This window comes from Cygnus atratus, chromosome 5 (assembly GCF_013377495.2).
Source record: "Cygnus atratus isolate AKBS03 ecotype Queensland, Australia chromosome 5, CAtr_DNAZoo_HiC_assembly, whole genome shotgun sequence".
Classification (NCBI taxonomy): Eukaryota; Metazoa; Chordata; class Aves; order Anseriformes; family Anatidae; genus Cygnus; species Cygnus atratus.
Genome location: NC_066366.1, coordinates 16,223,323 through 16,250,225, shown reverse-complemented (window position 1 = coordinate 16,250,225; position 26,903 = coordinate 16,223,323). Strand labels below are relative to the sequence as shown.

Sequence of the window (26,903 nt, the reverse complement as noted above, 5' to 3'; positions counted from 1 at the left end):
GTCATTTGTCTCACCCTGTTGGTACCTGTTGATCGTTGCAGACTGGTTACTACATGAGACACTGTAATTTTCAGTCTGCAAATACTGAATACAGGTACTGCCATCACCGGGACCACATTCGGACAGGGAGGGAGCTGGTGGGTATCAGCACTTTCTCCTCTGCTCTGACGGAGTACCTTTTCAAGCGATGTGAACATCAGAGCTTGAGAAAGGCTTGAGGACTGGGCGCAGGGAAAAGGGTCCAAGGTCCAGCAGGAGGGGTTGTTTATAGATTCTGATGTGCCTTGTATGGGACGACAGACCAGACCAGCCACCCACGCCATTAGCCGATGCCCTCGCCCCCAGCTAACTCCATCCCCCGGCAAGGAGGGGCCGGGCCGGGCTCCTCCGGGGCTCCCGGGCGCCACCCCGCGGCCGCACCTCGCTACCGCAGCGCGGCCGCCTGAGGGGAAATGGCGCCGCGGGCGGGCGGGCGAGCGGAGCGGGGATCGGGTTTCACCGTGCCCCGCCGGCCGGGCCGGGCCCGGGGAGGGCAGAGCCGGCGCCAGGCGGAGCCCTCCCGCTTCGGCCGAGCCCGGAGCGGCCAGAGCCGGGAGAAGGAGCCCGGGGGTCGCCGCTGTGCGCGGCAGCGCCGCCCGCGGCCCGCGAGAGGGAGGCAGAGCACCGCGCTGCCGGGCGGCCGGGGGGCAATAGCCAGACCTCCCCACCCCACCTCTCTGAAGCACCCAGAACTATCCAGACAAGACCACCTTCCCGGCACCACACTGCAGCCCTCAAAAGACCACGTAGTAGGAAAACCACTAACAGACAAAGCTCTGTGAAATTTCAGTATTGCTGAAGCCTCCTAACGGGCTGCAGCGTGAGGTTGTGTTTGCTTTAAAACACAAGCAGGCTGAGCAGGCTGAAATACACCATAGGCAACCGATCTACTCAGGCAGAGGGGGAAGGATTAGATGAGCTAATGATCGTTTCTTGGCTCTGCTTTTAAGTGCCAAGGGAGCTTTAGAATCGACCCAGAGCAAAAGGGCCTTAAACGTGCTATCAGAAATCAGACTGTAAATTGCAGGGGACTCAATTTATCAACTTCTGAAGAACCAAGGCTGAGTTAACCCTGCTGCAGAAACAATGGGTTCCCTACATTCTGCTTTTAAAGCAGTTACTTTATTTTGTTTGCTTTCACCTCCTTAATTGTCATGGGCTGTGTTTGATAGGAAGACAGATTAACTTGTTGCTCTAACATCTGTGACTAAGAGGAGATAAGCCTAAGGTGTGTAGAATAATGGACAGAACAGAGTAGGAAAGCAGACACTGCTTTCATCCCTTTCAGTGAAACATGAACAAAGAGGCAGTCAATAAAAGCTGAGGGAGGGTTGGTGAAAGGCTGTAGTTTCACCCGTGGGAAATTGGTAAAGGAAATACATGCCTTAAATGGTCTCCAATTAGCTTATGGAATTCATTATTAAAAGATAGCACTGGGACCAACAACTTAGCAAAATCCAAGAAGGCAGGGCTTTTGAATCAAAACCTTCAGACAGCACTAGCAGGGCCTGAAAGAGCGTGTGTTATCCAGCGTTTCCTCTGAGTGTGTTAGAGCTGTGAGAAGGAGGGAGGGAGCACTGGGACTTCCTTGGGGCTGGTTCTGTAGCCTGGGGGTTGAAAGAGGACAGAGGAGAAGTTCTGTAACATAGCTGCTGCCCTCGTAAATGTTTATGCTTTGCTGAAGTCCTCTGGAGAATTAGTTATGCTGAAATATGTCCGAGAAATGCAGAGAACACAAGATTTCCATAGTCACAGTAGTTAAAGTTTTAAAATAAAACAAAACAAAACAAAACAAAAGGGTTTAGTAGGGTTGTAAACTCCCATGACTTGGGGCCTGCGCCAATCCCTAGCAGATGAGCCCTGGGAGAGAACTTTTCCCCACTATACATCTGCTCAGTGCCTGGTTGTGTTTGTCCTCTCCTGCCTGTGCCCTTTGCGAGGGTCATGGTACAGGAACAGCTGGAAAGGCACAGCATGGCTCTGGCTCCATCCCATCACTCCCTGTCCCTGACGTGCCTCTCTGCCCATGTAGGACACTTACTCATGCAGTCCCCTCCGTACCAGCCAGCTCTGCACTCCGCGCAGTAGATCCCCTTGATGTAAAAGTCGTCGAGTGTCCCTCCCCAGGAGCCGTTACGGCAGGACTTGCAGTTCTCAAAAATGGTGCAGCCTGAAAGGAGAACCACCGTGTTAGAAGAAAGCCAAGGTGGATTGTCCTGAGGAAAGAGGAGCAGCCACTCTGTTTTTCACAATAAATGCCAACAACATTATTGACTGCTGTGGCGCTGACAGCTTCCCCGCTGTGAACCATACCCAGCCTCCAACTCCAGGCCCTAGGCAGCTCAGACTCTGAGATCTGGAGCCAGACGCTCTGTTACGCTGGCCAAACCTCTAAATCTCATTGCTTCAGCTGTAAATGCCTCTCTCAGCAGTCTAAGCATGTTATGCTGGTGCAGGTTGGGCTCAGCCCAAGTGATTCTGACGTTTTCTGACCTGGTCCTGTCTCCTCCTGCTCTCACCTGTCACCCTGCCCTCTCCTCCTTGCTAGTCAGACTTCCCCATCATCTCTCCCTTCTCGCCTTGGAGATGCAAATCATCCCTGAGCACCTATGAAACACTCCTGGTGGGCAGCCAGCTGCATCATCACCCTTTGGCAGCTGCCAAACCTGCCTGAGAAGCCCTGAGGACAGCTTTTCTGGTAGAAGAGGTTTTTTTGGGCGGCAATGCTACATTGCCATGTGCACTGCTGCTGCCACCAGAGCGACAGGGGGGTTCCTGAGGAGGCCCAGTGCCATCCCAGGCCCTCAGGGATGTGCATGCCCTCGCTGCTCTCCTGCTCAACAGCTGCCCTTACATGCTGGCCGCAGGTCTGGTGTAAGCGCAGCGTGGCGGTACACGTACCTGGGTGGATTAAGCAGGAGTCACACTCGTTCTCCTCATTCCTGCAGCAGGGAATGGTGTAGCCCACTTTTTCTTTCCGTCCTGGACAGACGCATTCGATTTGGTCATACTCACAGCACTCCCGGCACATGATGTTCCACTCCGCCCCAGGGCAGTTCTCATTGATCACCGTGTACTCTGCAAGCAGGGAGGGAAGGGGGGGACAACAGAAATAATCCACTCTCTGCAAAGGATTGACAGAATCTATTATTCAGCGATTTGTCAGATCATGCATGGCATGAGGTTGCCCCAGGTCTTCAGTGTAGAAAATTGCAAACTACGTGGTAACCCACATCCCAAATACCAGCTTGGGTGTCTAAGGGACACACGGGCAGTTTTGCAGGGACAGCCAGAGGAGGCAAACACGGCGGAGGTAAGAATATGTTCACTTAATTCTTTTCTCTGCAAGGCCTTCCACATCAGCACTGAGAAAAATAATTATAAAAAAAAATACAGGGGATGAGGTCATGTGAGAAACTCTTCTTCAGATCTCAGTCTGACTTACAGCCTCGTATACAGCGTACATTATTTAAACTACGCTAGCATGTTTTGTTCAGCTTGTGAATTTGCTGCTGTCAAAGATGAGGGTGTCCAACAGGAAAGGCCAATTTCACGGCTGGATTTTAGCCAATTTCACTCCCTATTTTCACTCAGAAATACATAGTGTTATACTCAGTTTTGTTGCCAAAGGAAACAAGATTTTTCATTATTTTTAAAGGTTTGTTTTGTCTGGCATTTCTAATATGATAACATTATTAATGTCTTTTTGTTATCTAGCATAACCTTATACATTGGTATTTAAGCTATGCTAGAAGTGCCCTTTTAGGAAAGGGCACTGTGATACCTCAGGTTGTGACTCCAGACTGCTGCAGTAAATGCAGACCCCACCTTCCATCGCCAGCATGCTGTCTAAAGTCTACAAATTGAAGTCTAATGAGTGCACACTGCTGTCAGCATGTCTCAGCCAGCTGACAGACCTGATGGCTGCTTTCATGGAGCTTGATGGTAAGAAGTGTGAGAGCAGCCTGGAAAGATGAGACATGAAGGAAACATAATGAGACTCTCTTTCTACTTCCCTCTCCCCTCCCCTTTTTTCTTTTCTTATTGTGGTTAGGTAACATCCTTTTTTCTTTTGTTTTAAACTCTGAGTGACAGAGCTGCATTGCCATCGCAACCAGCCGTACATCTCTAAGGCGCAGCGCTCCCGCCTGTGCCCGTACCTGGCTCCCTTCTCACACCGCTGCTTTTGCTGTCGTTGTGCCTCATAACCGAATTACCGCATCTGCCAGACAGAGCTCCCTGCCACTGAACCTTGCTGCTCCGTCTCACTTGATTCTCCACGGGCTCGTGAAGCCCGGTTCCTGGAAGCTTATCTTTTTCCCTAATGATATTTATTTGCTCCATCAAAAAGGGACTACCAACTGTTTCTTCATTTTTTTCCCTTTGGCTGGGAAATGAAATTTAGCCCTTTGTGCTCCTCGCAGCTGAACCTTTCCCAGTCTACTGCAGTTCGGAGTTTGGAAACCAGGCTGCTGTTTGCGCTAAAACCCTTCTACTCCCTCCCAACCACAACCATTCCAAAAAGAAGAAAAGAGCCACATCTGTCTTTCAATAAAATTCTGTAATTTTTTATTCCAATAATAAATTCTTGCATCAAAATGACCTTAGTGTTTAGCAGTTATATAGCCTTGTGCCTGTAGATCTTGACATGCTTTACAAAGTGCTTTTTCCAGATGGGAAACTGAAGCACAAGAGAGGTGAAGTGACTTTGCTCAAGGTCCCAGAGAAAAACAATAGCAGAGCCAGGAATTAAACCCGTGCCTCCTAATTCCCAGAACAGCAGTCAATCAACTTGACCAAGTTGGGACTTCTTAACCTATAGCTATTATTCTCTTCTAATGAAGCCATTTATCTATGATCTGTATCTGATTCAGATTCCAGAGCAAATTGATTGCACGTGTCTAATTATCTTATTAGTACTGACACTCAGCTTGATCCATCTCATCATACATGACTGGAAATAGCTGTTTCTGTGGTGTATAGGGGTGGGTGTCTTGCTCCCTGTTGAAGGAAGAATCCCCAAAGTCTGAGCAATAAATAACTACCCAACACTCAGGAGCTTTTGCAAAGCCTCCTTCAAATTCTTCGGTCTTCCAGCTCAAGCTAGAAATCTAAATTCTCTCAAGATTGCCAATGCTCATTAATGAAATGGCTCTATCCATTTGGGTTGTAGCTATCTGTTGCTATCTGTAAAACGATCCAAATGTTCACAGGCAGAGAGAACTGTGAAGGCTGACCAAGGCGTGTCTCCGTCCATGCAGAAATGCCAAGCCTGGCTAGGTAAGGCTGCAGGCAGCACAAAGTGGCTTCCGAGTTAGCACTTCCCTGAGAGAGGGGCTGGACCAGGCGACTGCCAGAGCCCCCTTTCAGCCTAAATTATTCTATGATTTTATAGCAATATTACACACGTATTTGTATGTGTAGAGTGTGTGTGTGTTCATAAACATATTTAATTTTCTATGTAGAGCTTGTGTATGCAACAGGGCCAAAAAGCCTATGTCACTCTTGTTGGATTCAGTGGGCCTATTGGTAGCATAAATTGAGCTTAAGGTAATGCTTAGTGTTAAGATGGGAGAAGCAGATCTTGGCCCTTAAAGAACTGTAAAAATAAATTCACTGTCACGTAGAAATGCTGTTTGCTTACTTCTTGCCCTTGTTTCAAGTGAGACAATGGAAATAGACTGTCTTTTGATTTACTGTCCATTGAATTCCCTTCCAGGTTCGCAGGTCCTGCAGTTTGGGCAGCATATTTTCTTTGACAGGGAAATTTGTGGGTCTGAGAATTTTATTTTTTTGTTTTAACTGATCATGTCTAGGATTTTCTTCAAATAAATCATGAAGTCTATTATTCTGAAGCTTTGTAGAAGCTATTTTTTAAGGAAATTTGTGCAAAGACTCAATGTACCCTTTTAACAACGGTAGCATCTCTTTTGTGTTGCACATATATCTCCTGACTGCTGAGCAGAAGGCAAAGGAACACTTTCCCTCAGAAATGCAAGAGGGAGATGCACAGAGCAGTCCGCATGCAACAAACATTTGGTTGGGTTGCTGAGCTCAGCCTGGCTCAGCCTGGGAGGAAGAACTATCCCCCTCTGCACGTGGGGAACAGTAACCATGTCCCCACTGGTAGCTCCCTGCAGCCACACTTGGCCATTATTACCCCAAAAGAGAAGAGACTGAGGCAGAGAGGATCAGGGGGAGATTTCCTGAGTGAAATGCTGGAAACCAGGCCTTGGCCAGCTGCGGCTGCGATAATCACAGGGTACATTGTGGGCCTAACTGATAATCCTCCAGAGCAGGCAGGCTGGTGTGGAGGCAGTGGCTGTGTCTCCCAGTGTCAAACATAGTCCAGAAAGTGGTTTGACCTGATTTTGGAAGAAGCAGGAAGAAGCTGCTTGACAAGCCCTGCAAAATATTTAGCTAAAATCAACAAACAAGTCTCAGAACAGGCAAATAAACAGCGCATTAATTTACGGGATTTTAATGATGGAAGAAAAGCCCATTAAATCCAGGAATAGACAGCACGTGTGGAAGCAGCTCAAGACCACGGAGACTGAGCAAGAAGTAGTCGTGTGGGGGAGGCAGGCAAACAGCTGGGGGAAGGTGCTGGGGGAATGCCCGCTGGGCCCGGCAGCCTGGCAGGACACGGTGCCACGTTTCTCCTGTTTCTTCGAGTCCAGCCTGGGGGAAAAGTGCAAAGACAAGCACAGCAGTAACATGCAACCTAGCTGGTAGTTCTCATATGTTTCCAGGTTTGGATGGGTACACGTTCATTCTTTTTGCTGACATCTGCACCTAGTGAGACTGCCTCGCCCCCGCAGCACAGGGGCACGTTTCATATCCCGCAGCTTTCAGTGACTGATTCTGCAAGACAGCAGTGGGAGGGGATGTTCCCCAGCAGCACCCACATTTCTGTGGGCTCTAAATGGCCTTCCTGTTGTCAGCATCAGCCCAGGGGCTGTTCCAGCAAAGGCGATTCATCACAGTCACACCGCCACCTCCCCTGCTCTCAAATATTAAGCTGGGTATTTGGAGAAGCCAAAGACTCCTCTCCCTGAGGAGCCGTCCCCACTAACAGGCAGGCCCTGAGCTTCCTCCATGAAAACCTGCGTGCAGATGATGAGCCACAGTGAGGAGAAGGTGCCGCAGGAGTGTCTCAGGGGAGCCGACTCCTGCTCTTGTCGTGGCTGAGCCTGCACTGGGAGCTGAGCTGCTGAAAGCAGATGAAGAGCAGCCACAGAGGAGCCAGCGCAGAATGAAGTGCACAGCTGATCTGCTGGATGCTCTAATGCTTACTGACATCCCTATGCAGACAGGGCCTTGCTTTCTCCACAGATTCTCAAGACTGCAAAGGCAAAGTGTTCAGCCTTTGCTCTTGATTTTGATTCAGCTCTGTGTTTGCCTTTGTACAAGTGGTGCTTATCTGCCTGCCTCTGTACTGTATACCCACAGGAGCCAGGGAGGGAGTGGAAGAAGGTTACTCCTGGTGCTCTAGTAGCTTTAAGGGGAAATACAGTTTTAATCCGCTGGACTACCAAGTTTCTACTGTCACGCACTCCATTCACAAAGTTGCAAAAAATTCAGCTGTGATTTAACTTGCCTGGTGCATCCACTTCCCTCACTTGCTCTGGCCCAGAGTTCTCTTATTTGCTTCTTATTTCTGCTTCACCTTTTCAAGAGGTGCTAATGTCCTCAGCCAAGATGTGCCTAGGCTAGGCAGCCTGGTGTGCAGAAGAGGAGCTTGAACAGTTGACAGTAAAGTTGTCATCTCCCTCACACAGATGGGTCTGTTATTCCTGTCCTCATGGTCAGGGCACACGTGTGACTCAGCCATCTCTGTCCTGGCCAAACCTCAAATACTATCCTTTTCCAAACTGCAGGACCTCAGAAAGTGAGGTGATGAAACCCCCACGATAAAATATTTTATTAGTACTTGGGAAAGATGGTGATGGAGGTTTGACAGAAATATTGTTTGAAATTGAATAGAAATGCAACCTTCCAAAAGGGCAGTTTTTACCATGCCATTCGGAAAGGGCAGAAGTCTCCTTGGAAGATAAGCGAAGGCTCCATTAACACTCACCCTGAAGACTGGAGATATGTTACTTATTCTTATGCCAGTGAGTTCAAAGAGGATACCCAAGTAAGAAAAAATAGCTGTAAGGATAAGGCCATCTTAAAGCACTAGTTCTATTCAGTTCAAGGCCTGCTGGAAAGGATAGTGATGAGTCCTATGGGATATGCAATGAGCCCAGCCAAATCTCTCATTTGAGGGAAAAGCGGAGACCTATGAGGGATGGAAAAAGTCTGATCATCAAAGAAAGCTATGTCTTAGAGCTCAGGGATAAAGGGAGGACTGCCAAAAGCCAAGCTGAATTTGACCTTGCGAAGGAAATTAGAATAATAGTAGAAGGTTCTTCAGTCGTAATAAGAAAATAAGGAAAGAAGAAAAGTGATTCTTGTGGGATGGGGATGCAGATGAAATGTAAGATGGTGGTGGACAGTGGGGTGAGTTACTCGCTTTCATCTTTAGGGAGTCTACATTAATGGGTTTGAGGGCGTGGAAACAATTAAGTTGTGATCCACATATTAGTGAACTTCTAACCAACTGCAGTTTGCAGCTTGGGATTTTCAAGTAAACCAGCTTCAAATTTGGTTTATCTTACTAGGTCAGGCTTAAAACTTCGGTGATTCGCAGATTCACAGGCACATTGCTGCCTCAAGGGTGGGTCAGACAGTTCATCGCTCTAAAACTTCAATTTTAGCACACTTTTCTTGTCATGGTGAATTTTCCTGTCATAGATACCTTACTAAATAGAAAGGGGATTTCTGTTCCAAAGGGCTTGGAGCTAGGAAAATTATATGGCTAGGATCTAAGGTGAATTAAAGCAAGCCTAATTACAGCAATTAACTTATATGTCTTCTGCTTCTTTGGAAGAATGGCTTGTTTAGGCTGTAGTCATTTTAAGCTGATATAAATCCATGCTGCTGCTGCAATGGGACATCTTCCTCCGTTATGTCCCTGACTTCCCATTCCCACTCCCTATCTTTGTGCTGGCATTAGCTGCTACATAGAGGGATCAGAGTACTGATCCAACAGAAAGCCAGTTTGCAGTCTCCATTTCTCCCTGAAAAAAAAAATAAAAAGGAAAAAAGCCTAAATATTCACCACAGTCCTACAAGAGAGAGAGAGCCTCAAGACCTTGTTGTATATATGTATTTATCAGAACATGGAAGAAAGTGTTTTATAAGGACATCCATACCTTGATCTGAACTGATGGAACTTCCTGTCCTACGTATCGATTGTGTTACATAGGAAAGATGAGTTTTCCTCCCATGCCACAGTTCATCCATCAGCGCATTGGTGTAACAATACTTACACTCAAAAAAAAAATTTCAAATTGCTTTGAAAAGTGCCATACAAATTAAAAGTGCATTGTAAATAAGAGCAGATACAAACATATACATCTCTAAAATTAGAGTCCATAGAAGATGACTGTTTCAAAGTGTTTATTCAAACAGCTCATGTTCCACAAATGAGAGTATGTCCCCTTTTATTTGATTGCCTTTTTTTTTTTTCAGCATGATGCTCAATAACAATTACTGCCTCTGCAGAAGAAGCGAGCATCTGAGTTTGAAGGAGCAATTTCTTAAGGCTCTTATTAGGAAATGTTCAGCCATGTAATAATTCTGAAATGAAGGTTTCTCATTTAAAGAAAGAATAAATCTGACAGAGGTGAAATCTAGTAAAAGCTAACACATTTTCTTTCTCTTCATGTCTGTCTCATTTTCATGATTGTTTTATCCTGCTCCTTATTCAAGTCTACTCACATTGCACCACAGTGCAAGCTGGTCCCTATCCCATAGGTGTTATGTGTATGGATATTAACAACACGAAGAGCTCTGAGCACACAGAAGATCTAGAATTTCTCAACTGGAAATGAGAAACATGTTGGATCCACTTAGTAAGGCCAAGAGGAACAGACCTCAGGAGGGAAGAGTTGTTCCCTTAAGAAGTTTTAACTGGTGCACTTGGAGAACAGTTTAACCCCAAACCCTTAATTACGATGGAAAGTGCAGGTCTTTATTCCTAACCTTTTTATCCCTCAGATAATCCGTTGTGCAAATGATGCCTGTTTTCCTAATAGGTTAAGAAGACAAAAGGGAATAATGCTATCTCCAAAGAAGCTTGCTTCCCTTTGGAAATTATGTGCCTATTATTCTTTTTAGCAGCTGGGCTAATTAAAAGAGGAGCTAAAATACTTCCCTGTTTTAGTTTTACTCAGTGTGCTTCATTTATGGATTGCAGACCATTGTTGAAAAATCGGACTGCTTCTCCCAGTGAGCCAGTTTGCATCCTTTCCTAACTATTAGTGTGTGCTTTTACACAGCCATGAATGTGAGGGGAAAAAATGAAAGATTTTCTCACTAAAATAATAAATGAATAAAAATAAAAATAAAAATAAATAAATAAATAAAAGCTAGCATGTGAACACATGGTGAGGTCTACTATACTACGATGACTTGGTCCACTTACTAAACATGTAGCTATAAAATTCAGAAATAAATATTTCTGTTGATCCTAATAGGACATAGGTTTGCTTCAGCATGCTCCTACAGTAGTGCCTTTTTTACACTTGCAAGCTTCCACTCTTGACTGGGCTGTGATAAACAAATCATAAACTCACAACACCTCTGCTACAACGAGAGAAGAATTGTTACTTCAATAAAAAGTCATTTTTGAGGTCTCCATCAGGTCCTTAACAGGAGTTCCCATATGACTTCCAAAGCTTGTACCTCACTCCACACTGCCTTGTTTTGCTTTGTCTATAATAAAAATCAAGTATCTCAGTGCAGTGTAACTGAAAGGAAAGCCAAGTAAAAACTGTGCTTCCTCTTTGTGGTATATAGGAGTTGCCCATCTAAAAGCTATAGCAGTGGGTTAATGAATAAAGAGCATTAAGTGAAAATAGGAGTGTCCATTCAGTCATCTACACTACAAAACCCTGATGGTCCCAGTACCCCTCAGCCAACATCACCTCAGTTGCGATGCCCACCAGTTGTTCATGTTCTACCCATTTTCCTTCCAGAAAACCTGCCCGCCCTGCAGCCCCTCCTCGCCTGCCCTACTCCTGCTGAGGAGAAGCCCGGCAGGTAGGCCTCAGGCAGGGTGCTCGTTCTTATTAGAAACGTCCCGCTTCGCTTCTTCCTACATTTCAGCAGCCCTTTCTTGCAGATAGTGAGCTGTAACACACAAAATAGAGCTCTACTCCATACACTCCAAGTAGCAGCTCTGCTCCTTTCCCCTTTTACTTGTACAAAGCCCTTATAATCCCTGCCTTCCCTCTGGGGACAGGCCAGTTGGCCCACAGGCCCGGAGCGCTGCAGCAGGCGTACACGCCTCCACCGCATCTCAGATGCTGTTCCAGTTTAAACCTCGCACTCCTCAGCACGCGTCTTCCCCCTGCCCTCAAAACACCACAGCTTCCTCTTTCTGTATCTTTTTGTCATGGCTGGATTTAAATTACAGGCCATCATCTATGCCATGAGCTGGGATGTTTTTAGCATCTAAAGCAACCTGCAGAAGTCTGCCCTAAACCTCCCCGTCCTTCACTTTCTCCTCTGTAATTATGAAACGGCATTTTTGATCTCATTATTGGCACCGTGGCATCGCATGTTCATCCAAGAAGGGCTGTGACAGGGCTGTAAAACAGCCAGGATAAGGCTGAAACTGAGTTTGCTACATTACCCAGCAGGCCTTGATTTGTTTCTGGGATAGAGAAGCTTATTCTGGCCAGGAAAATTACACTAGTGTGATTGGGAAGAGATTTTGTTTTTCCTGTGCTGCAAGACAAGGAACAGGAGTGGGTATGAACGCGGCACTTTTGAGATAGTGGCAGCATGCATGAGGTTGGAAAGCCCAGCCTTCATTAACGAGGCTGGGGAACAAAGCCAGACTGCTGTGATATGGGAGAATATTTGGGAATCTGTAGAAAAGAAACAGCTGTAATATTTAAATCTATGAGCACATAACATAGGGACATGCCTGTGTTAAACATGGAGAAGTGGTGCCGGCCCTGTCTTGAGTGTTTGCTTGCTGTAGCGGTGTCAGATCTGGACCAGGTTGGCAGTTAATGTTGCCTGGATAGAAACAGCCTACACAGACAGCAGCAAAATCCCTGAGCCTCCACCTCAAGCTGTACGCAGCTGCCCTGGGGCTGTAGTTCAGCCCTAGCCAAGGACCGCAGGGTGCCCCTGAGCTGCCGGCCCTATGCCCCTGCGGTGGGGAGGGCAACAAGCCAAACCACGGGGCACTCGAGGGCTTAACGGGACTCCTGGGAGCCCCTTGAGGTAGCCTCGGGGTTGAGCATGAGTAACCCCAGCTTTCCTCCAAAACAAAAAGCGAATCTCTCCCCCTTTGTCCATGCTAGGAACCTAAACGTGTGAACTGAAGTAACCCATTTGCTAAGATTGAATGCATCTGGATGCATCTGAGTGCATCTGGGCTCCACTTCTCTAGACAGAGGACAAAGGGGGAGGGGAGGAGAGATTGGGGAGGGTTGAGATAGGCAGGAGCACACATAAACACACATATATTTTTAAGGAAATATGAGTCACTTGCACTTCAAGTTTATTCCAAAAATCAACTCCCAGACCTCCCCTGACTCCTGCCCCCAACTCCAGAGGCAGGCCCTGTGCAACTGGGTGTGATAAATAGGGATAAAAATTGGATACATCTGTGGGGAGGAGGCAAAATGCTATTTTCCAACCTGCCCTGACATGCTCAGGCCACCGCACTTTTGAATCCTTCCCCTGGCTCTAAGCACCCCTCCCACCGCTGTGTGCAGGGCGAGCACCGACGCCAGTGACTCCTCTGGAGACAGGGCACAGAGGCACAGCGAGGACGGACAGGGCAGAGGGGTGGCTGTCCTCAATGTGGGACCCCCAGGCCCTTCAGTTACTGCCCCCGGTGCATGAGGAGCTGGTGCTGGGGAGAACGGGTGGGCAATAAGCCCCTCCACAGCACCCTGCCACTGGCCAGCCACTGCCCATGCCTGGGAGTGCTCTGGCACATGGCAGAGGGACAGGCTGCCGCGGGGACAAAAAGTGGGTGCACGTGGGACAGTGGGACCATGCTTTGTGCTGGTGCCCCTCAGGGAAGTCTTTGACAGGAGGTCAGTCTCCCTGTCGCCTGCACCCTGGGCCCCCAGGACCAGCGGGGAAGGACACCACAGAGGCAGACCCTCTGCCTCAGCCCCCAGAGAGGTGGGCTCTGTAGCCCTGTCCTTGACACTGATTATTTATAGCCATCACGATCGGGTTGCCTGCATACCTGGCACATCCCCTGGTCTGATGCGTCCCCCCGAGGTGCTTACCTGGCAGTTAATGTTGCCACAACCCAGCAGCTCGAAGGTCGGGCGATTCGGGGGCACTGCACCTCCCAGTGCTCAGGGCTGCGGCTCCTGAGGAGGCAGCCCGCGGGATGCTGACAGCCATCTGCAGCTTCAGCTGCTTCCAGGTGTAAGCAGCCCACGTTCGTGGCCACAACGACAGCAAATCTGCACTCACCAGTAAATGCCTTTCGCTTAACCTTATCAAGAAGAAACTGAACATGCTGGTTCAGCATAATCTGGAGCGAGGCTTGGCTATAAAAAAGATCATTCTGCTTTAACGAGGCTTCCCCTTCGAAAGAATAATATTGGCAGAACTAAAGCCCAGATCGGAAACAATGTGTGGCTTTTGTTTTCTTTTTTTCCTTCACTTTTTTCCTCCCTTGCCTTCATTCTTGGTGTTGGGGCTGGAGAGGAAAGTTTCTGTCTTGCCAAACTAAACAAATTACGCTTTACAATTCGGAGACTTAAATGCCTCTTTTTATCATCATTTCCTTAGCATTGAGTGTTGAGAAAATAAAGCAGTAGTAAGTGAAGTGATTGCATACCCTTTTCTTGATGGCCATTGGCAAACAAATCCAGCCAGTTGTTTCTCTTTAAGGCTATTAACTTTGCCTGGAAATCATCCCTGGGCAGACCTCCCCCCACACATGCTCTGTGCCGGCGAGAAAGGAATAAATAAAGCAGAGCCCCTTCTTTCTATTATTACCATCCCTGCAGATCTCTCCACTGCCCATGACAGCCCGTGAGTTCAAACCCCTCTGACCACACTGAAGGAATGGAACTGATCTGGCCATGCCGGGAACGCAGACGCTGACTTACGGTACCTCTCGGCAAGCAGGAGATGAGCAGGAGCTGGAGGAGGGTGAGTCCTATGTGTGTCCAGAGGGCTCGCTCCATACTGGCCAGGCCGGTGCAGCGGTGTGACTGCTCAGCAAGGGAAAGCAGGCAAACAGCTTTTACTGGGACCTCACCAGCTCCAGGCTGCGAGGGATCTCGGATTTCAGACCTCGGCTCGCTCCCATCCTCACCAGAGGGGAACTACCTTCAAGAGACTTCTCAGGCGTCCAGAAGCACGACGTCACCCCAAACCTCTCCAACTGCTGCCTTAACCCTTTCTGGACTCTGGCAGGCGATCCCTTTTGTGATGGGTTTGTTGTCTCGCACTGCTCAGCTCTGAGATAGCGATTTTCATCTCGGAAAGAAAGATATAGTAAAGGGGGGAGAAACAGAAATACAAATTTCTATTCATGAGTCATCCCTGTTGCTGTGGTGAGTTGAAGTTACAGAAGTCTCCAGAAGGAGGCACTTGGTACGTGCTCCCTCTGGGTGTGCAGGGCTGATGTGTCCCCAGGGTGCTGCCCTTGCCGCCGGGCTGGGTGTGGGGTGGGTGCGGAGAGGGATTCCTGGCCCACCGTCCTGTGACCGGACAGCCCGGCTAAGTGACATGTGCCATTTTACAACGCGCTTAAAATAGACGTGCTTTTTTATGGCAGGCCAGATGAATGAATGGGGCTCACTAAGTGTTCGCTCCCTCCACAGTGGATGAAAACCGCAAAACACAAAAGGAATCACTTGGAATACACGCGCTTGAGCTAGTCAGAAGCTTTTTACGGACTCCGTTTCTGCCAGAAAATGCAACTTTGGCAAAATTGAAATGTTTTGTCGGAACATGTTGATATTGAGGAAATGTTCAATCCAAACAAAGGAGACCATTGCATTTTGATTTTATCTTTGCGTCATGTTTTGGTTTGCCTTTTCTATTAGTACATGCTACTGATTTTACCTGTCTTCAGCTCATATTTAATAGCCGTATACTTCATTTTTCCTAATATTCTTCTTGCAAAATGTATCAATACTATCCAAGGGAAATATTTCATGGTTCTATACCATATTTCCTCAATTTCATATCTGTAGTGAACTTTCAAAATGTAGTTCATTTGCAAAATGTGAAGGGTAAAAATTGGCATTTTCTGCAGAGTAGAAACCCAAGTATCTCAAAGGCTTTTACAAATACCTACAGCTGTTTGTAAAGCTCTTAGGCATGTTGAGCAACCTCAAAAATTTGCAAGCAGTAGCCAATGGAAACCTTGAGTAATTTACTGCAGTGGAAAATCCATTACGCCTTCAGGTGGTCTTTCATGGGATGAATTCCTTTATCCAGACATCTCCTTAGGTTATCCTTGTCTAACAACCTATAGACTTTTAACTGTGAACAGTCTTTGTAGTATCTGTGCACCTTCCGTATAAAACAGTACCGATGTGTTCATGACCATCTTTTTCTCTAAATCTCTTAACACGGATGCAAACATACCCAGTGAGATTGCTGATGTAAGAAGACATGAGACAGATGCCAAGATTTTGACGATTACGGCACACAGCACTACTCAGAACATAGTATTTAAAGTTCATTTTGCACTTAGCTGCCATTTGATTTACTGCATGGCAGTGGAACTGATGCTAACTGCAAATTTCCTTCAGGGCACAGCCACCTACTTTGGCGTGGGGACCTCCACAGGCTGCAGTATGGATATCTACCTGCTCCACAGCCTGATGGGGAATCTCCCCTCTCCCATGGAGTGTGCCCAGGTGGCCAACAAGGCCAACAGCATCGTGGTTTGTATCAGGAATAGTGTAGCCAGCAGGACCAGGGAGGTGATCGTACCCCTGTACTCTGCTCTGGTGAGGCCGCGCCTTGAGTACTGTGTTCAGCTTTGGTCCCCTCAGTACAAGAAGGACACCAAAGCCCTGGAGCGTCTCCAGAGAAGGGCTACGAAGCTGGTGAAGGGCCTGGAACACAAGTCCTGTGAGGAGCAGCTGAGGGAACTGGGGTTGTTTAGTCTGGAGAAGAGGAGGCTCAGGGCAGACCTTATTGCTCTCTGCAACTGCCTGAAAGGAAGGTGTGGGGAGCTGGGGGTCGGCCTCTTCTCGCAGATAACCAGTGATAGGACTAGAGGGAAAAGCCTCAAATTCTGCCAGGGGAGGTTCAGGTTGGAAATTAGGAGACATTTCTTCTCAGAAAGAGCAGTCAGGCATTGGGACAGGTTGCCCAGGGAGGTGGTGGTATCACTTTCCCTGGGGGTGTTCAAATTGGTTGGAACAGACTGGAACTGGCTGGAACCAGCTGGAATCGGCTGGAACAGAATTGAACTGGCTGGAACAGGCTGGAACTGCCTAGAACCAGCTGGAATCGTCTGGAACTGACTGGAACTGGCTGTAACCGGCTGGAACTGGCTGGAACTGAGGGGAACCAGCTGGAACTGACTGGAACTGCCTGGAACTGACTGGAACTGCCTGGAACTGACTGGAAATGACTGGAACTGGCTGGAACCAGCTGGAACTGAGATGAACCATCTGGAACTCACTGGAACTGAGGGGAACCGGCTGGAACTGGCTGGAACTGACTGGAACTGACTGGAACTGAGGGGAACTGGCTGGAACCATCTGGAACTGACTGGAACCATCTGGAACTGACTGGAACTGGCTGGAACTGAGGGGAACCAGCTGGAACTGACTGGAACTGGCTGGAACTGACTGGAACTGACTGGAACTGGCTGGAACTGACTGGAACTGAGGGGAACCGGCTGGAACCAGCTGGAACTGACTGGATCTGGCTGTAACTGGCTGGAAATGACTGGAACTGGCTGGAACTGACTGGAACTGAGAGGAACCAGCTGGAACTGACTGGAACTGACTGGAACCGGCTGGAACTGGCTGGAACTGACTGGAACTGACTGGAACTGAGGGGAACTGGCTGGAACCATCTGGAACTGACTGGAACCATCTGGAACTGACTGGAACTGGCTGGAACTGGCTGGAACTGAGGGGAACCAGCTGGAACTGACTGGAACTGGCTGGAACTGACTGGAACTGAGGGGAACCGGCTGGAACCGGCTGGAACTGACTGGATCTGGCTGTAACCGGCTGGAACTGACTGGAACCGGCTGGAACTGACTGAAACCGGCTGGAACTGACTGGAACTGGCTGGAACTGGCTGGAAATGACTGGAACTGGCTGGAACCAGCTGAAACTGAGAGGAACCAGCTGGAACTGACTGGAACTGAGGGGAACCGGCTAGAACTGACTGGAACTGACTGGAACTGAGGGGAACTGGCTGGAACCATCTGGAACTGACTGGAACCATCTGAAACTGACTGGAACTGGCTGTAACCGGCTGGAACTGACTGGAACTGAGGGGAACAGCTGGAACTGACTGGAATTGCCTGGAACTGACTGGAACTGAGGGGAACCGGCTGGAACCGGCTGGAACTGACTGGATCTGGCTGTAACCGGCTGGAACTGACTGGAACCGGCTGGAACTGACTGAAACCGGCTGGAACTGACTGGAACTCGCTGGAACTGGCTGGAAGTGACTGGAACTGGCTGGAACCAGCTGAAACTGAGAGGAACCAGCTGGAACTGACTGGAACTGAGGGGAACCAGCTGGAACTGACTGGAACTGACTGGAACTGAGGGGAACTGGCTGGAACCATCTGGCACTGACTGGACCCATCTGGAACTGACTGGAACTGGCTGGAAATGGCTGGAACTGAGGGGAACAGCTGGAACTGACTGGAATTGGCTGGAACTGACTGGAACCGGGTGGAACTGGCTGGAACTGAGGTGAACTGAGGTGAACTGACTGGAACTGGCTGGAACTGACTGGAACTGAGGGGAACCGGCTGGAACTGACTGGAACTGGCTGGAACTGACTGGAACTGAGGGGAACCAGCTGGAACTGGCTGGAATTGAGGGGAACCAATTGGAACTGGCTGGAACTGACTGGAACTGACTGGAACTAAGGGGAACTGGCTGGAACCATCTGGAAATGACTGGAACCATCTGGAACTGACTGGAACCGGCTGGAACTGGCTGGAACTGAGGGGAACCGGCTGGAACCAGCTGGAACTGACTGGATCTGGCTGTAACCGGCTGGAACTGACTGAAACCGGCTGGAACTGACTGGAACTGGCTGGAACTGACTGGAACCGGGTGGAACTGGCTGGAACTGAGGGGAACCAGCTGGAACTGACTGGAATTGGCTGGAACTGACTGGAACCGGGTGGAAATGGCTGGAGCAGACTGGAACTGGCTGGAACAGACTGGAACCGGCTGGAACTGACTGGAACTGAGGTGAACTGGCTGGAACTGACTGGAACCAGCTGGAACTGTGGGGAACCAGCTGGAACTGACTGGAACTGGCTGGAACTGACTGGATCCGGTTGGAACCAGCTGGAACTGACTGGAGCCAACTGGAACCGGCTGGAACTGACTGGAACTGGCTGGAACTGGAACCAGCTGGAACTGACTGGATCCGGCTGGAACCAGCTGGAACTGACTGGCACCGGCTGGAACCGCCTGGAACTGAGGGGAACTAGCTTAAACCAGCTGGAACTGAGGGGAACCAGCTGGAACTGACCGGAACTGGCTGGAACTGACTGGAACTGTCTGGAACTGAGTGGAACTGGCCCTGCCTGGCACAAGACAGCCTTGACTGCTCCTCACAGAAACCACCCTGCAGCCCCTGCTACCAGCACCTCGCTGGGAACAACCAGGACAGTCATTTAGTTTCCACACAGGACTATATGTTATGGTAGCTCCTGTTCACCTCCATAGTCAGCTCTTGTAAAAGGTGAAGAAGGTGAGGGTGACAAGTGGAGAACCCTCTGTGGCCGTGGGGATCATTGCAGTGACAGTCCACAGCAAGCTGAAAACGATGTTATGACAAGCTGACTAAAGCTTTCCCCTGTATTTCCCCCTGGTTTTTTTTTTTCTTCATTACTTCCCACACAGACAACTGGAGCTAATCACTCTCCTCTGTGTTTAAGAAAAAAAAAATGAATTCCCCCAAAACAGATGAAAATAGAGAGCCCTTACCTCTTCACAAAGAAACATGCATTTTAATGTTTATAGAATCATAAGTAGTTCATTTCATACCCTGTTATTTCTAATAAACAATGAAATTATTTAACCTAGTAAGTCCTTTTAAGACTGAAAGTTGGCTTATACATACCTGAGGTTTAGCTGAAACTGAGGGGGAGCCCCAGGAGGACCCAGACCCAAATCTGTCCTTGATGTGTGAAGTCAGGGGAAATCCCAGAGCGTTGAACAAGGCTGAACACAGGGAACCAAAGAGTTAAGGACAAGCATAGAGGACCTAATACATAGGTTTTTCATAAAGGCCAGAACCATTGGGGGAAAAATAGCCACAAGGGCCACAAGTATTTGTTTATTTGAGCCAGTTGCTGTGGCAAGTCATTCAATATGGTGGAAAAGGACTAGCTGAGGTTGTGCCTCTGTCCTGTGTAAGGAGCAGTTCTGCAGGGCCACCTTCAGTTTTAACCTGCAAAAGAGGTCTTTCTATTTTATGGAGGACTGGGCTAAGGAAGGGGAAAGCTGACTGGTCTTTGATATCTCTTATTTTTCTTGTCTCTGAGGGAAGTAAATTACATTCACCAGGGAATATGATTGCACTCAGTGCCACTCTAAAGTGCTTCATTTAGCCCTTTGCAAAATCAAGTTGCATTGGTGGATCCACTGCATCTGTAGAGAATGGCTTGTCAGTCAAAAGAGTGAATTCAAACATGATCCCATAGATTTTACATGATCAAGTAGATTTATCCTATTTACACTGGTTGTTTGGTGAGATGTAGCTTTAGCTCTGGGCAATTTACACAGTGCTCCTGAATGCACTTACTGCATTCCTATTAAGATGCAGAGACCAAACCAGGCAGATCACACCAGCCAAATATTTCAGGCTTTATGTAATTCTGCATGAAAGAAAGCTAAAAGCTCTTAGCCATGCGTCTGTGCTGCTGAGGAATCTCACTCTAGCATTTGGCTGCAGTGTTTGTATCTGCCCTATTGCTGAACATACTTAAGTACAGGTTTGAAAATTACATTCCACTGACACTGAATTGTAAAACAGATCTGCAAAAATGGATACAGTTAATGTATCTTCTAGTCATTATCTAGTCATTATAAACTACCTAGCAACCCACTTCAACCTAGAGTAAAACAAGCGCTTTGATAATTAATAATTAGCCACTGGATTAATAGTTAATGTGTAATTAATACCACTAGCTTCTAATAATCCACCATGAAAAACATGAGATATGAAAACACTGTGTGGTTCAGTCTATAAGAAGAGCAAGAAAGCCACCATCTTATAGGGGAGAAAAATTGAGGAGCTGAGGTTCATATCTTGTAGCAGTGCCAGAATGAGTTCACCCCTGTTTGGTACTTAAAGCTCTAGACTGTTCTGCTTGAGAGGACTCAGTGAAGAATAATTAGGGATGGATGTACAGTTCTGAATAAAATCAATTTTGGTTTGAAATAAAATCACTGTTTCAGAGCCAGAAGGGCTTTTTTTTTTTTTTTTTCAGTCAGAATGTTTAGTGAACTTTTTATTTCCCTTCACAAGGCATCCTTCTTACACAAATATTTTGAGCCCATTTCTTTCTCTTCTCACAGGCAAGATTCCCACTGAAACTAGTAGAGTCTTCTGCAAGAGAAAGAGTTTGAATCATCCAAGCTGAAATGTGCTCCCAGCAGAGTTGGTGGAGTTAGGTTTTGAACTTTAGTGACTGCCCGGTAATGCCCATCATACTTGAACAAAATCTGAAGAAACCATTTGTGAGACATCGTAAAAGAAAATGGACCCTCTGAAAGACTGGAAAGGGCTTGTATCTCACAGGAGAAATAAAGTTCAAATGAAACTCAGACTTGGAGCTTTAAGAGTAACAGCAACAGCAGTTAATGAAAGATTAGCACTGATGTTTTATTCCTTCCCTCAAATCATTGTTGTTGAATGAGGGAGCCCTTTCAGAGGAGAAATTACGAAACGTTTGCCTTTAAAACACTGCTTTTAATAGAAATCACAGACCTTACTATAACATCCGAGGAACATTTTATAAGTTTCTGGGAGTATTTAGAGTATACTTTGCCCTTTTAGCTTCGAGTTCTGCCAAATGTGTGCAATGCAATATCAAGCACTTATAAACCACAGTAGAATTGTGGCAGCCATCCTACAAAGGCACCTGCAGGCAAGGGCACTTTGTGGGGCTTTTTCTGATCCAAGCTCCACAACCTATTCCCAGCTCTACGCGGGATGTTAATCCTCGGTGACTGAAGGATCACAGTCAAAGAAAGCAAATTGGATGAGAATGGGAGAAGCGAAAAGAGCAAGGAACTGTAGTGCCAGCACACATTACAGCTCCTGACCTAATGGGACTTGTAATGGCAATAGTAAAGCTTGTATTTGTTAAAAAGATTTTGTCAGGAAAACTGAGGTAGTTTAAAGCTTAGGATTCCAATTACGTTTCTGGGCAGGTGATCAACAAAATATGGCCAGAAAAATATGACTCCTTAATGGCACCTAACAAGCAGTATGGTTTTTGTTTTGTTTTGTGTTGTTCTTTCCGTTGGTACTGCATGTCTTAATCTGTCTGGATGTGGATTTTTTTCAGTGATCCTTCTGTGTTTCTCTTTTGTATATAGTCTATGATGATCTTCATCATAGCAATGTGTAAAAAAAAAAAAAAAAGAGACAGGTGGAAGATTTGGTTTGAATCTAAAACTAGCCATTAGTCAAACCTATTTATCAATCAGTCAGATACTGATGTTACACTCTAAGGAGGTAACAGGAAAGGGTTGCAGTTACGTATTTCCCTATATGGAGGTGAACAATCTGTAGATTCAATTGTTGTTATGATACATATTTTGCTTCATAGGTTAATCAATAAGGTTTTGTAGGTTAACAAATAAGACTTTTAATCTGTACTGTAGGCTCAAACTGATCACCAAAACAACGACACAGAACATTAGCAACTGCTTTTGTTTTTTTGTTTGAAGTTGGACATTTGATAATCATGCTAACACGTGAGCCAATGTGGAAGCCAAGAAGAGAACATGTGTTTGAGTCAGAAATCTAATGATGCTCAACCTGGAAGGCCAGCCTAGCACTGCAGCATGAAGTCCACCCAGAAGAATGTGTACATGAAATAAAGCTCAGAAAAAATGTATGTTGGAAGCAATTGGTGGAAGGTCAGCTTTTCAGAGGTGCTGATTGTCTGCATTTCCAAACTGGAAATGTAGAATTGCAGCACTTCTTGAAATGTGATTCAGAATGAGATGTAACTGCATTGCAGTTAGATAGTAAGTGATGTAAGACTTGAGCAGTGCTACCTTACAAATTAAGAGCTTAGTCTAAAGTGCAGGTTTTTTGTGATCTCCTTTTCTCCTTTGATTGATCCCCATTACAGCTGAAATTAAGGCTCAATTTCTGTCCCTGTAGGTTGAATTTGCCAAAATGTCCATATGAATGTTCTATGAAGAAATCAAGCTAGGAACAACTGTAAAATTCTAATTACAAAGAGTAATGAAATCATTCACCCTTTATATAGTTGTCTTATATGTGGTACAAGTAAATAATCAACAAATGTGCAGTAACATATCATTATCTGTTTCCTCCTGATGCATCTTTTGGGAGTTCTGCCATCAACCATTTAATACCGTCTTCTGCTAATCGCTATGCAGTTTTTCTGTTCTTCTCCCTTGATTGACTTGACTGACCTTGATGAAAAGGGTGGACCTGAAGAAGATGACAAAGACAATAAAAATGTACCCATTCAGAAAGAGAGAGTAAGATTGCTAAAACTGAAAGGTGAAGCAGCTGAGATCTTTCAGAGCAGTAATCCATTCTTAGAGTAATTGGACAAGGTCACCAGGGTATTGCAAAATTTGATCTCACGATATAAAATGATATACTGATCAAAATCTCAGGCCATTATGCAGCCATCTCTTGAATTTTATTTTAAAATTCATCAGCATCTTCAACTACTGCAAAACCAGGTGCTGAAAGGCTGAGATGTAGCATCTCGTCCACCTCTTCTCTCTCTATCAGACACTGAAGTGGCAGTTGACAGTCCTGATGATCCTGCTTCCTCACATGTGTTCTCCCTGTCATCCTTGTCATCTTTGAACTCTGGCATGCCAGACTACTATTGATTTTTCAGTTAAAAACACAGAAAAAAAAACATCATAGAAAGTGTTTCCTGCTAAATTTTTTTTATTATATTTTAGGCCTTGATATCAGGATATGAATGAGCAAGATCATATGTTGCAACATACTGTCCTTGGGTAAATTTAGACTGTGTAATTCCTAAGCACACATCCCACTCACTACCCTTAAATTAATTCTTATAGGAAAAGCTGTCCTGCAATCTGTCAAATCACTAACTGTCACACTTTTCAGGAATGCCTACCCAGTGGGTAGTAGGATATGTTTATATCAGGAAATCCCCCTTGGCATATCTAATGCAACAGAAAAATGCATCTTAGTATAATTCTGTTATTTATAGCTATGTAAATGAAAGCCAATGAGGTTTAGATAATTTATAAGCTGCTAATCAAGGAAAAAGACTCTATGCACAAAACCCATGAGCTAAAAAGTTCGTTCAAGTTAATGGAAGACTTTGTATAGCTCATAAGGCTTCTGTTTAAAATATCCGTGAAGATACTTACACAATACTGATTGCAGTGGTATTTTAAGCTCTGACTTAGAAAAGACTTAAGCATGTGCTTAACTTTGTTTAAATCAGTAGTTCTACTGAATTCAGTACGGCTAAATGACATAATTTTAAGTCTTTGAACCCTAAAGGCCTTAGTGGGTAACCATAACTGAAATTCAGGGAAGTGACAATGCCAGAAGTCACATGAAATCTCTCTGCCTGAGTCTTGGGCTCCCTGAACTTCCCACACCTCTGGAGTCTTGGAGCACTGCTGTCATCACAGTAGTTGCTACCCCAAGCAGCAAACAGGCTCTCCTTTTGCAACATGTTGCCTGCTTAATACAGAGGATAAAAAGAAAGAGATTCCATCAGACCAGATTTCCCACAATGAATTAACAACAGACTGGCACTGGACTATTCACTGCTTTGTAGAAGTTGAAAGAGTGACAGGAGTTTCTAAATAAGACAGCCTTCAGCATTCATTGTTAATAGGCATATCAGGGTTTTCAGTAAATATTTATGTAGTGGCCTCCAGGATTAGAAATCAACACTGACGCTTCCCTTTAAAGATTGAAAACCTCAATTGAAGCAAAGTGAAAGATTTTACTATACCATTGTCTCTCCCCTGGACTGTTAGCATTTAGTGGTGTGCATGCTGACAGAGAGGGTATTGATTTTTTTTACTTCGAACATTTCTTCATAGAAGAGAAGCAACAAAAAGGAATAGAAAAGAAATAATAGTGATTCTTGTTTTCTTCAGCAGCACTTCGATCTTACAAGTATAAGCTGTAATAGTCTATTCCATTCCAGTCTGTCCTGCTAGAGAATCCACTTTTCTACATCCTTGTTACTACCTCTCTGTCCTGAAACCACGATCAGAGTACGTGCCTACTGACAGCATAGCTTTAAGCTTCTGATATCTATTCATGGGTCCCTGAGATCTTTCCAAATTCCTGTTGCACTACAACACACAATATCATGCAAAGAGAGAAAAGTCTACGTGGAAAAGTCTGTTTCAAGTAGCCTAAAACACTTCAGGAAGGACCACAGAAAAGCCAGTCTTGGATCCAGTAGAGAATTTTAGTTTGTCCTAAAAGGGTATTTACAATTGCATGTTTTTTTCCCCTATATGTTATTGTCTAATGATAATTCCATTGTTTGCATTCAGTCAGTGTCTTCTCTGTGAAGAATGTCTTGGCCATTGACATTTGTTTTAGATTTCTCTTCATTTATTTTTAAACCAAAACAGCTTGATCCAAAGCCACTGAAGTGAATGGAAAGTCTACCGCTCAGTTCAGTGGCCTTCAGAACAGGCCCATAAGGATCCTTAATCATCAGCTGATACAAATTTGGCTAAAATGGATGGCCACATCTATGCTGTGTTGAAAGAGAAGCCTCTCGAATGCCTGTGAGCCTGGTTTGTTTCCTTTCCTGCCTGCCTGTGTCGATTTACCCCTTGGCCGGCCTGGGAATACATGGTCCTGTAGATGCTGGCAATGGTGCTCTGGTTGTACCTCAAGTCATGTCTGGTCACTCACCCTGTAGCGGATAAATCATTCATCCCCTGGAGCAGTCGTGGGGCCATCCTTTGCAGGCAGTATAGGTATTGTTAATATGAGCGCACCACTTCAAATAACTCAGTCACCTAGATCCATGTGACTACAGGCTAGACTGTAAATTAAATATAATAATTCTGTCTGTGTTACATGTGCTAATGAACCAGGAATTTCCCAAACACTGACAAAGCAAGCATTAAGAATTAATCTCCTTTGTGGGCTGTTTATGTTGTAACAATCCCAAACTGGTTTTCTATGCTTTCAGCCGTAGCCACTGTCAAAGATAGGAGCACAACTGAGTATATCCAGCTACTTGATTTCTGATGGAAATTCTTCTCTTGCTGATGTTCTGGAGTTTTGTTTCACAAACATCTTTTTAAAATGTTTTGGTTTGTTAAAATTTGTGAACTATGCGTTTTTCCTGAGTCACCTAGCAAGCACTGGCTTTTAGACAATATCTTGCAACAGCAGCATCTCAAGGCCCTGTCAATACCAGCACTTTGAAATGGATAGGTAGTTTTCATGTGCAGCTTTTACCTCAACCTAATCTGGTGAATTTACGTGAGGACTGCATGCCATACAAGAAAGTAAGATGCAAAGTCCAGAAACTCCTATTTCATGGGATGTATTCCACTGGTTTGGTTTGCCATTCAAAATATTGACCTCTTCTGCAGAGTACAGGTGCCAGAAGGCTGGCAGGTAAGTACCACATGAGTGTCTGGCCTTCAGTGCACTGGATTTTGCAGTGCTTCTCTGCCATTTTATCAGGGTACAGCCTTTCTGGCCAGCACAGATGAGCTATGTTAAATGTTTTATGATTTTCTCAACCAAAACAAGCCACGGGGGTTACATTAAAAACAAATACAAGGGAACAACAAGATACAGATAAGAGAGTTCTGCATATTCCTGGATATGAATGCAGTGTCTTTACCATTATATCATCCCTTTCCTCCATGTGATCAAAACTAAGGTGGAACCAGAGCTTTTTTTTACAGCCCCTTCCTTTAAAGTATGGCATGTCAATTGCAAAAAGAGGAGAAAAAAGCTTAATCAATAGCACTCCAAAACAAGTTAGTGAGACTTTATTTTTTTTTCCTCTGTACGTAGGCACAGAGTAAACAGGTTAATCAGTTTAAAATTCTTGTGTAAGGTCACAGTGCTCGGTATGATTTATGGGATTTATATGATTTACTGGAGATGAAATTTGGCAGGCAATATGTTCATAATATGATCTAATCATGTTTGGTAGTGTGGGGAGGGAAATAAAGAAATTGGCTGAGAGGACTGCTTAAAAATTGGCAACCTTGCAAATACTGTGACTTCTCTATGGAAATCTCATCAGAATGATGAGCCAGCCAGCTTTTCAGAGCCTGTCCAGAATTTTTCCTTTCAAAATATTTGTGCATGAG

General features: G+C 45.8%; 1 protein-coding gene across 2 annotated transcripts in view; it reads right to left on the bottom strand.

The window, feature by feature from the left end:
- Positions 1 to 15,576, bottom strand: part of PAMR1 (peptidase domain containing associated with muscle regeneration 1) — a 56,240-nt gene extending 40,664 nt beyond the window's left edge. Inside the window, exons 1-3 of one of the 2 annotated variants that reach the window (XM_035552304.2) lie at positions 14,255 to 15,576; positions 2,941 to 3,117; positions 2,081 to 2,209 (exon numbers count right to left, since the gene is read on the bottom strand). In XM_035552304.2, coding sequence (XP_035408197.1) covers positions 2,081 to 2,209; positions 2,941 to 3,117; positions 14,255 to 14,327 — 379 coding nt within the window. In that variant the 5' untranslated portion in view covers positions 14,328 to 15,576. The remainder of the gene's footprint in view (positions 1 to 2,080; positions 2,210 to 2,940; positions 3,118 to 14,254) is intronic. The other variant, XM_035552305.2, reaches the window with a different exon arrangement.
- Between the last annotated feature and the right edge of the window lie 11,327 nt (positions 15,577 to 26,903).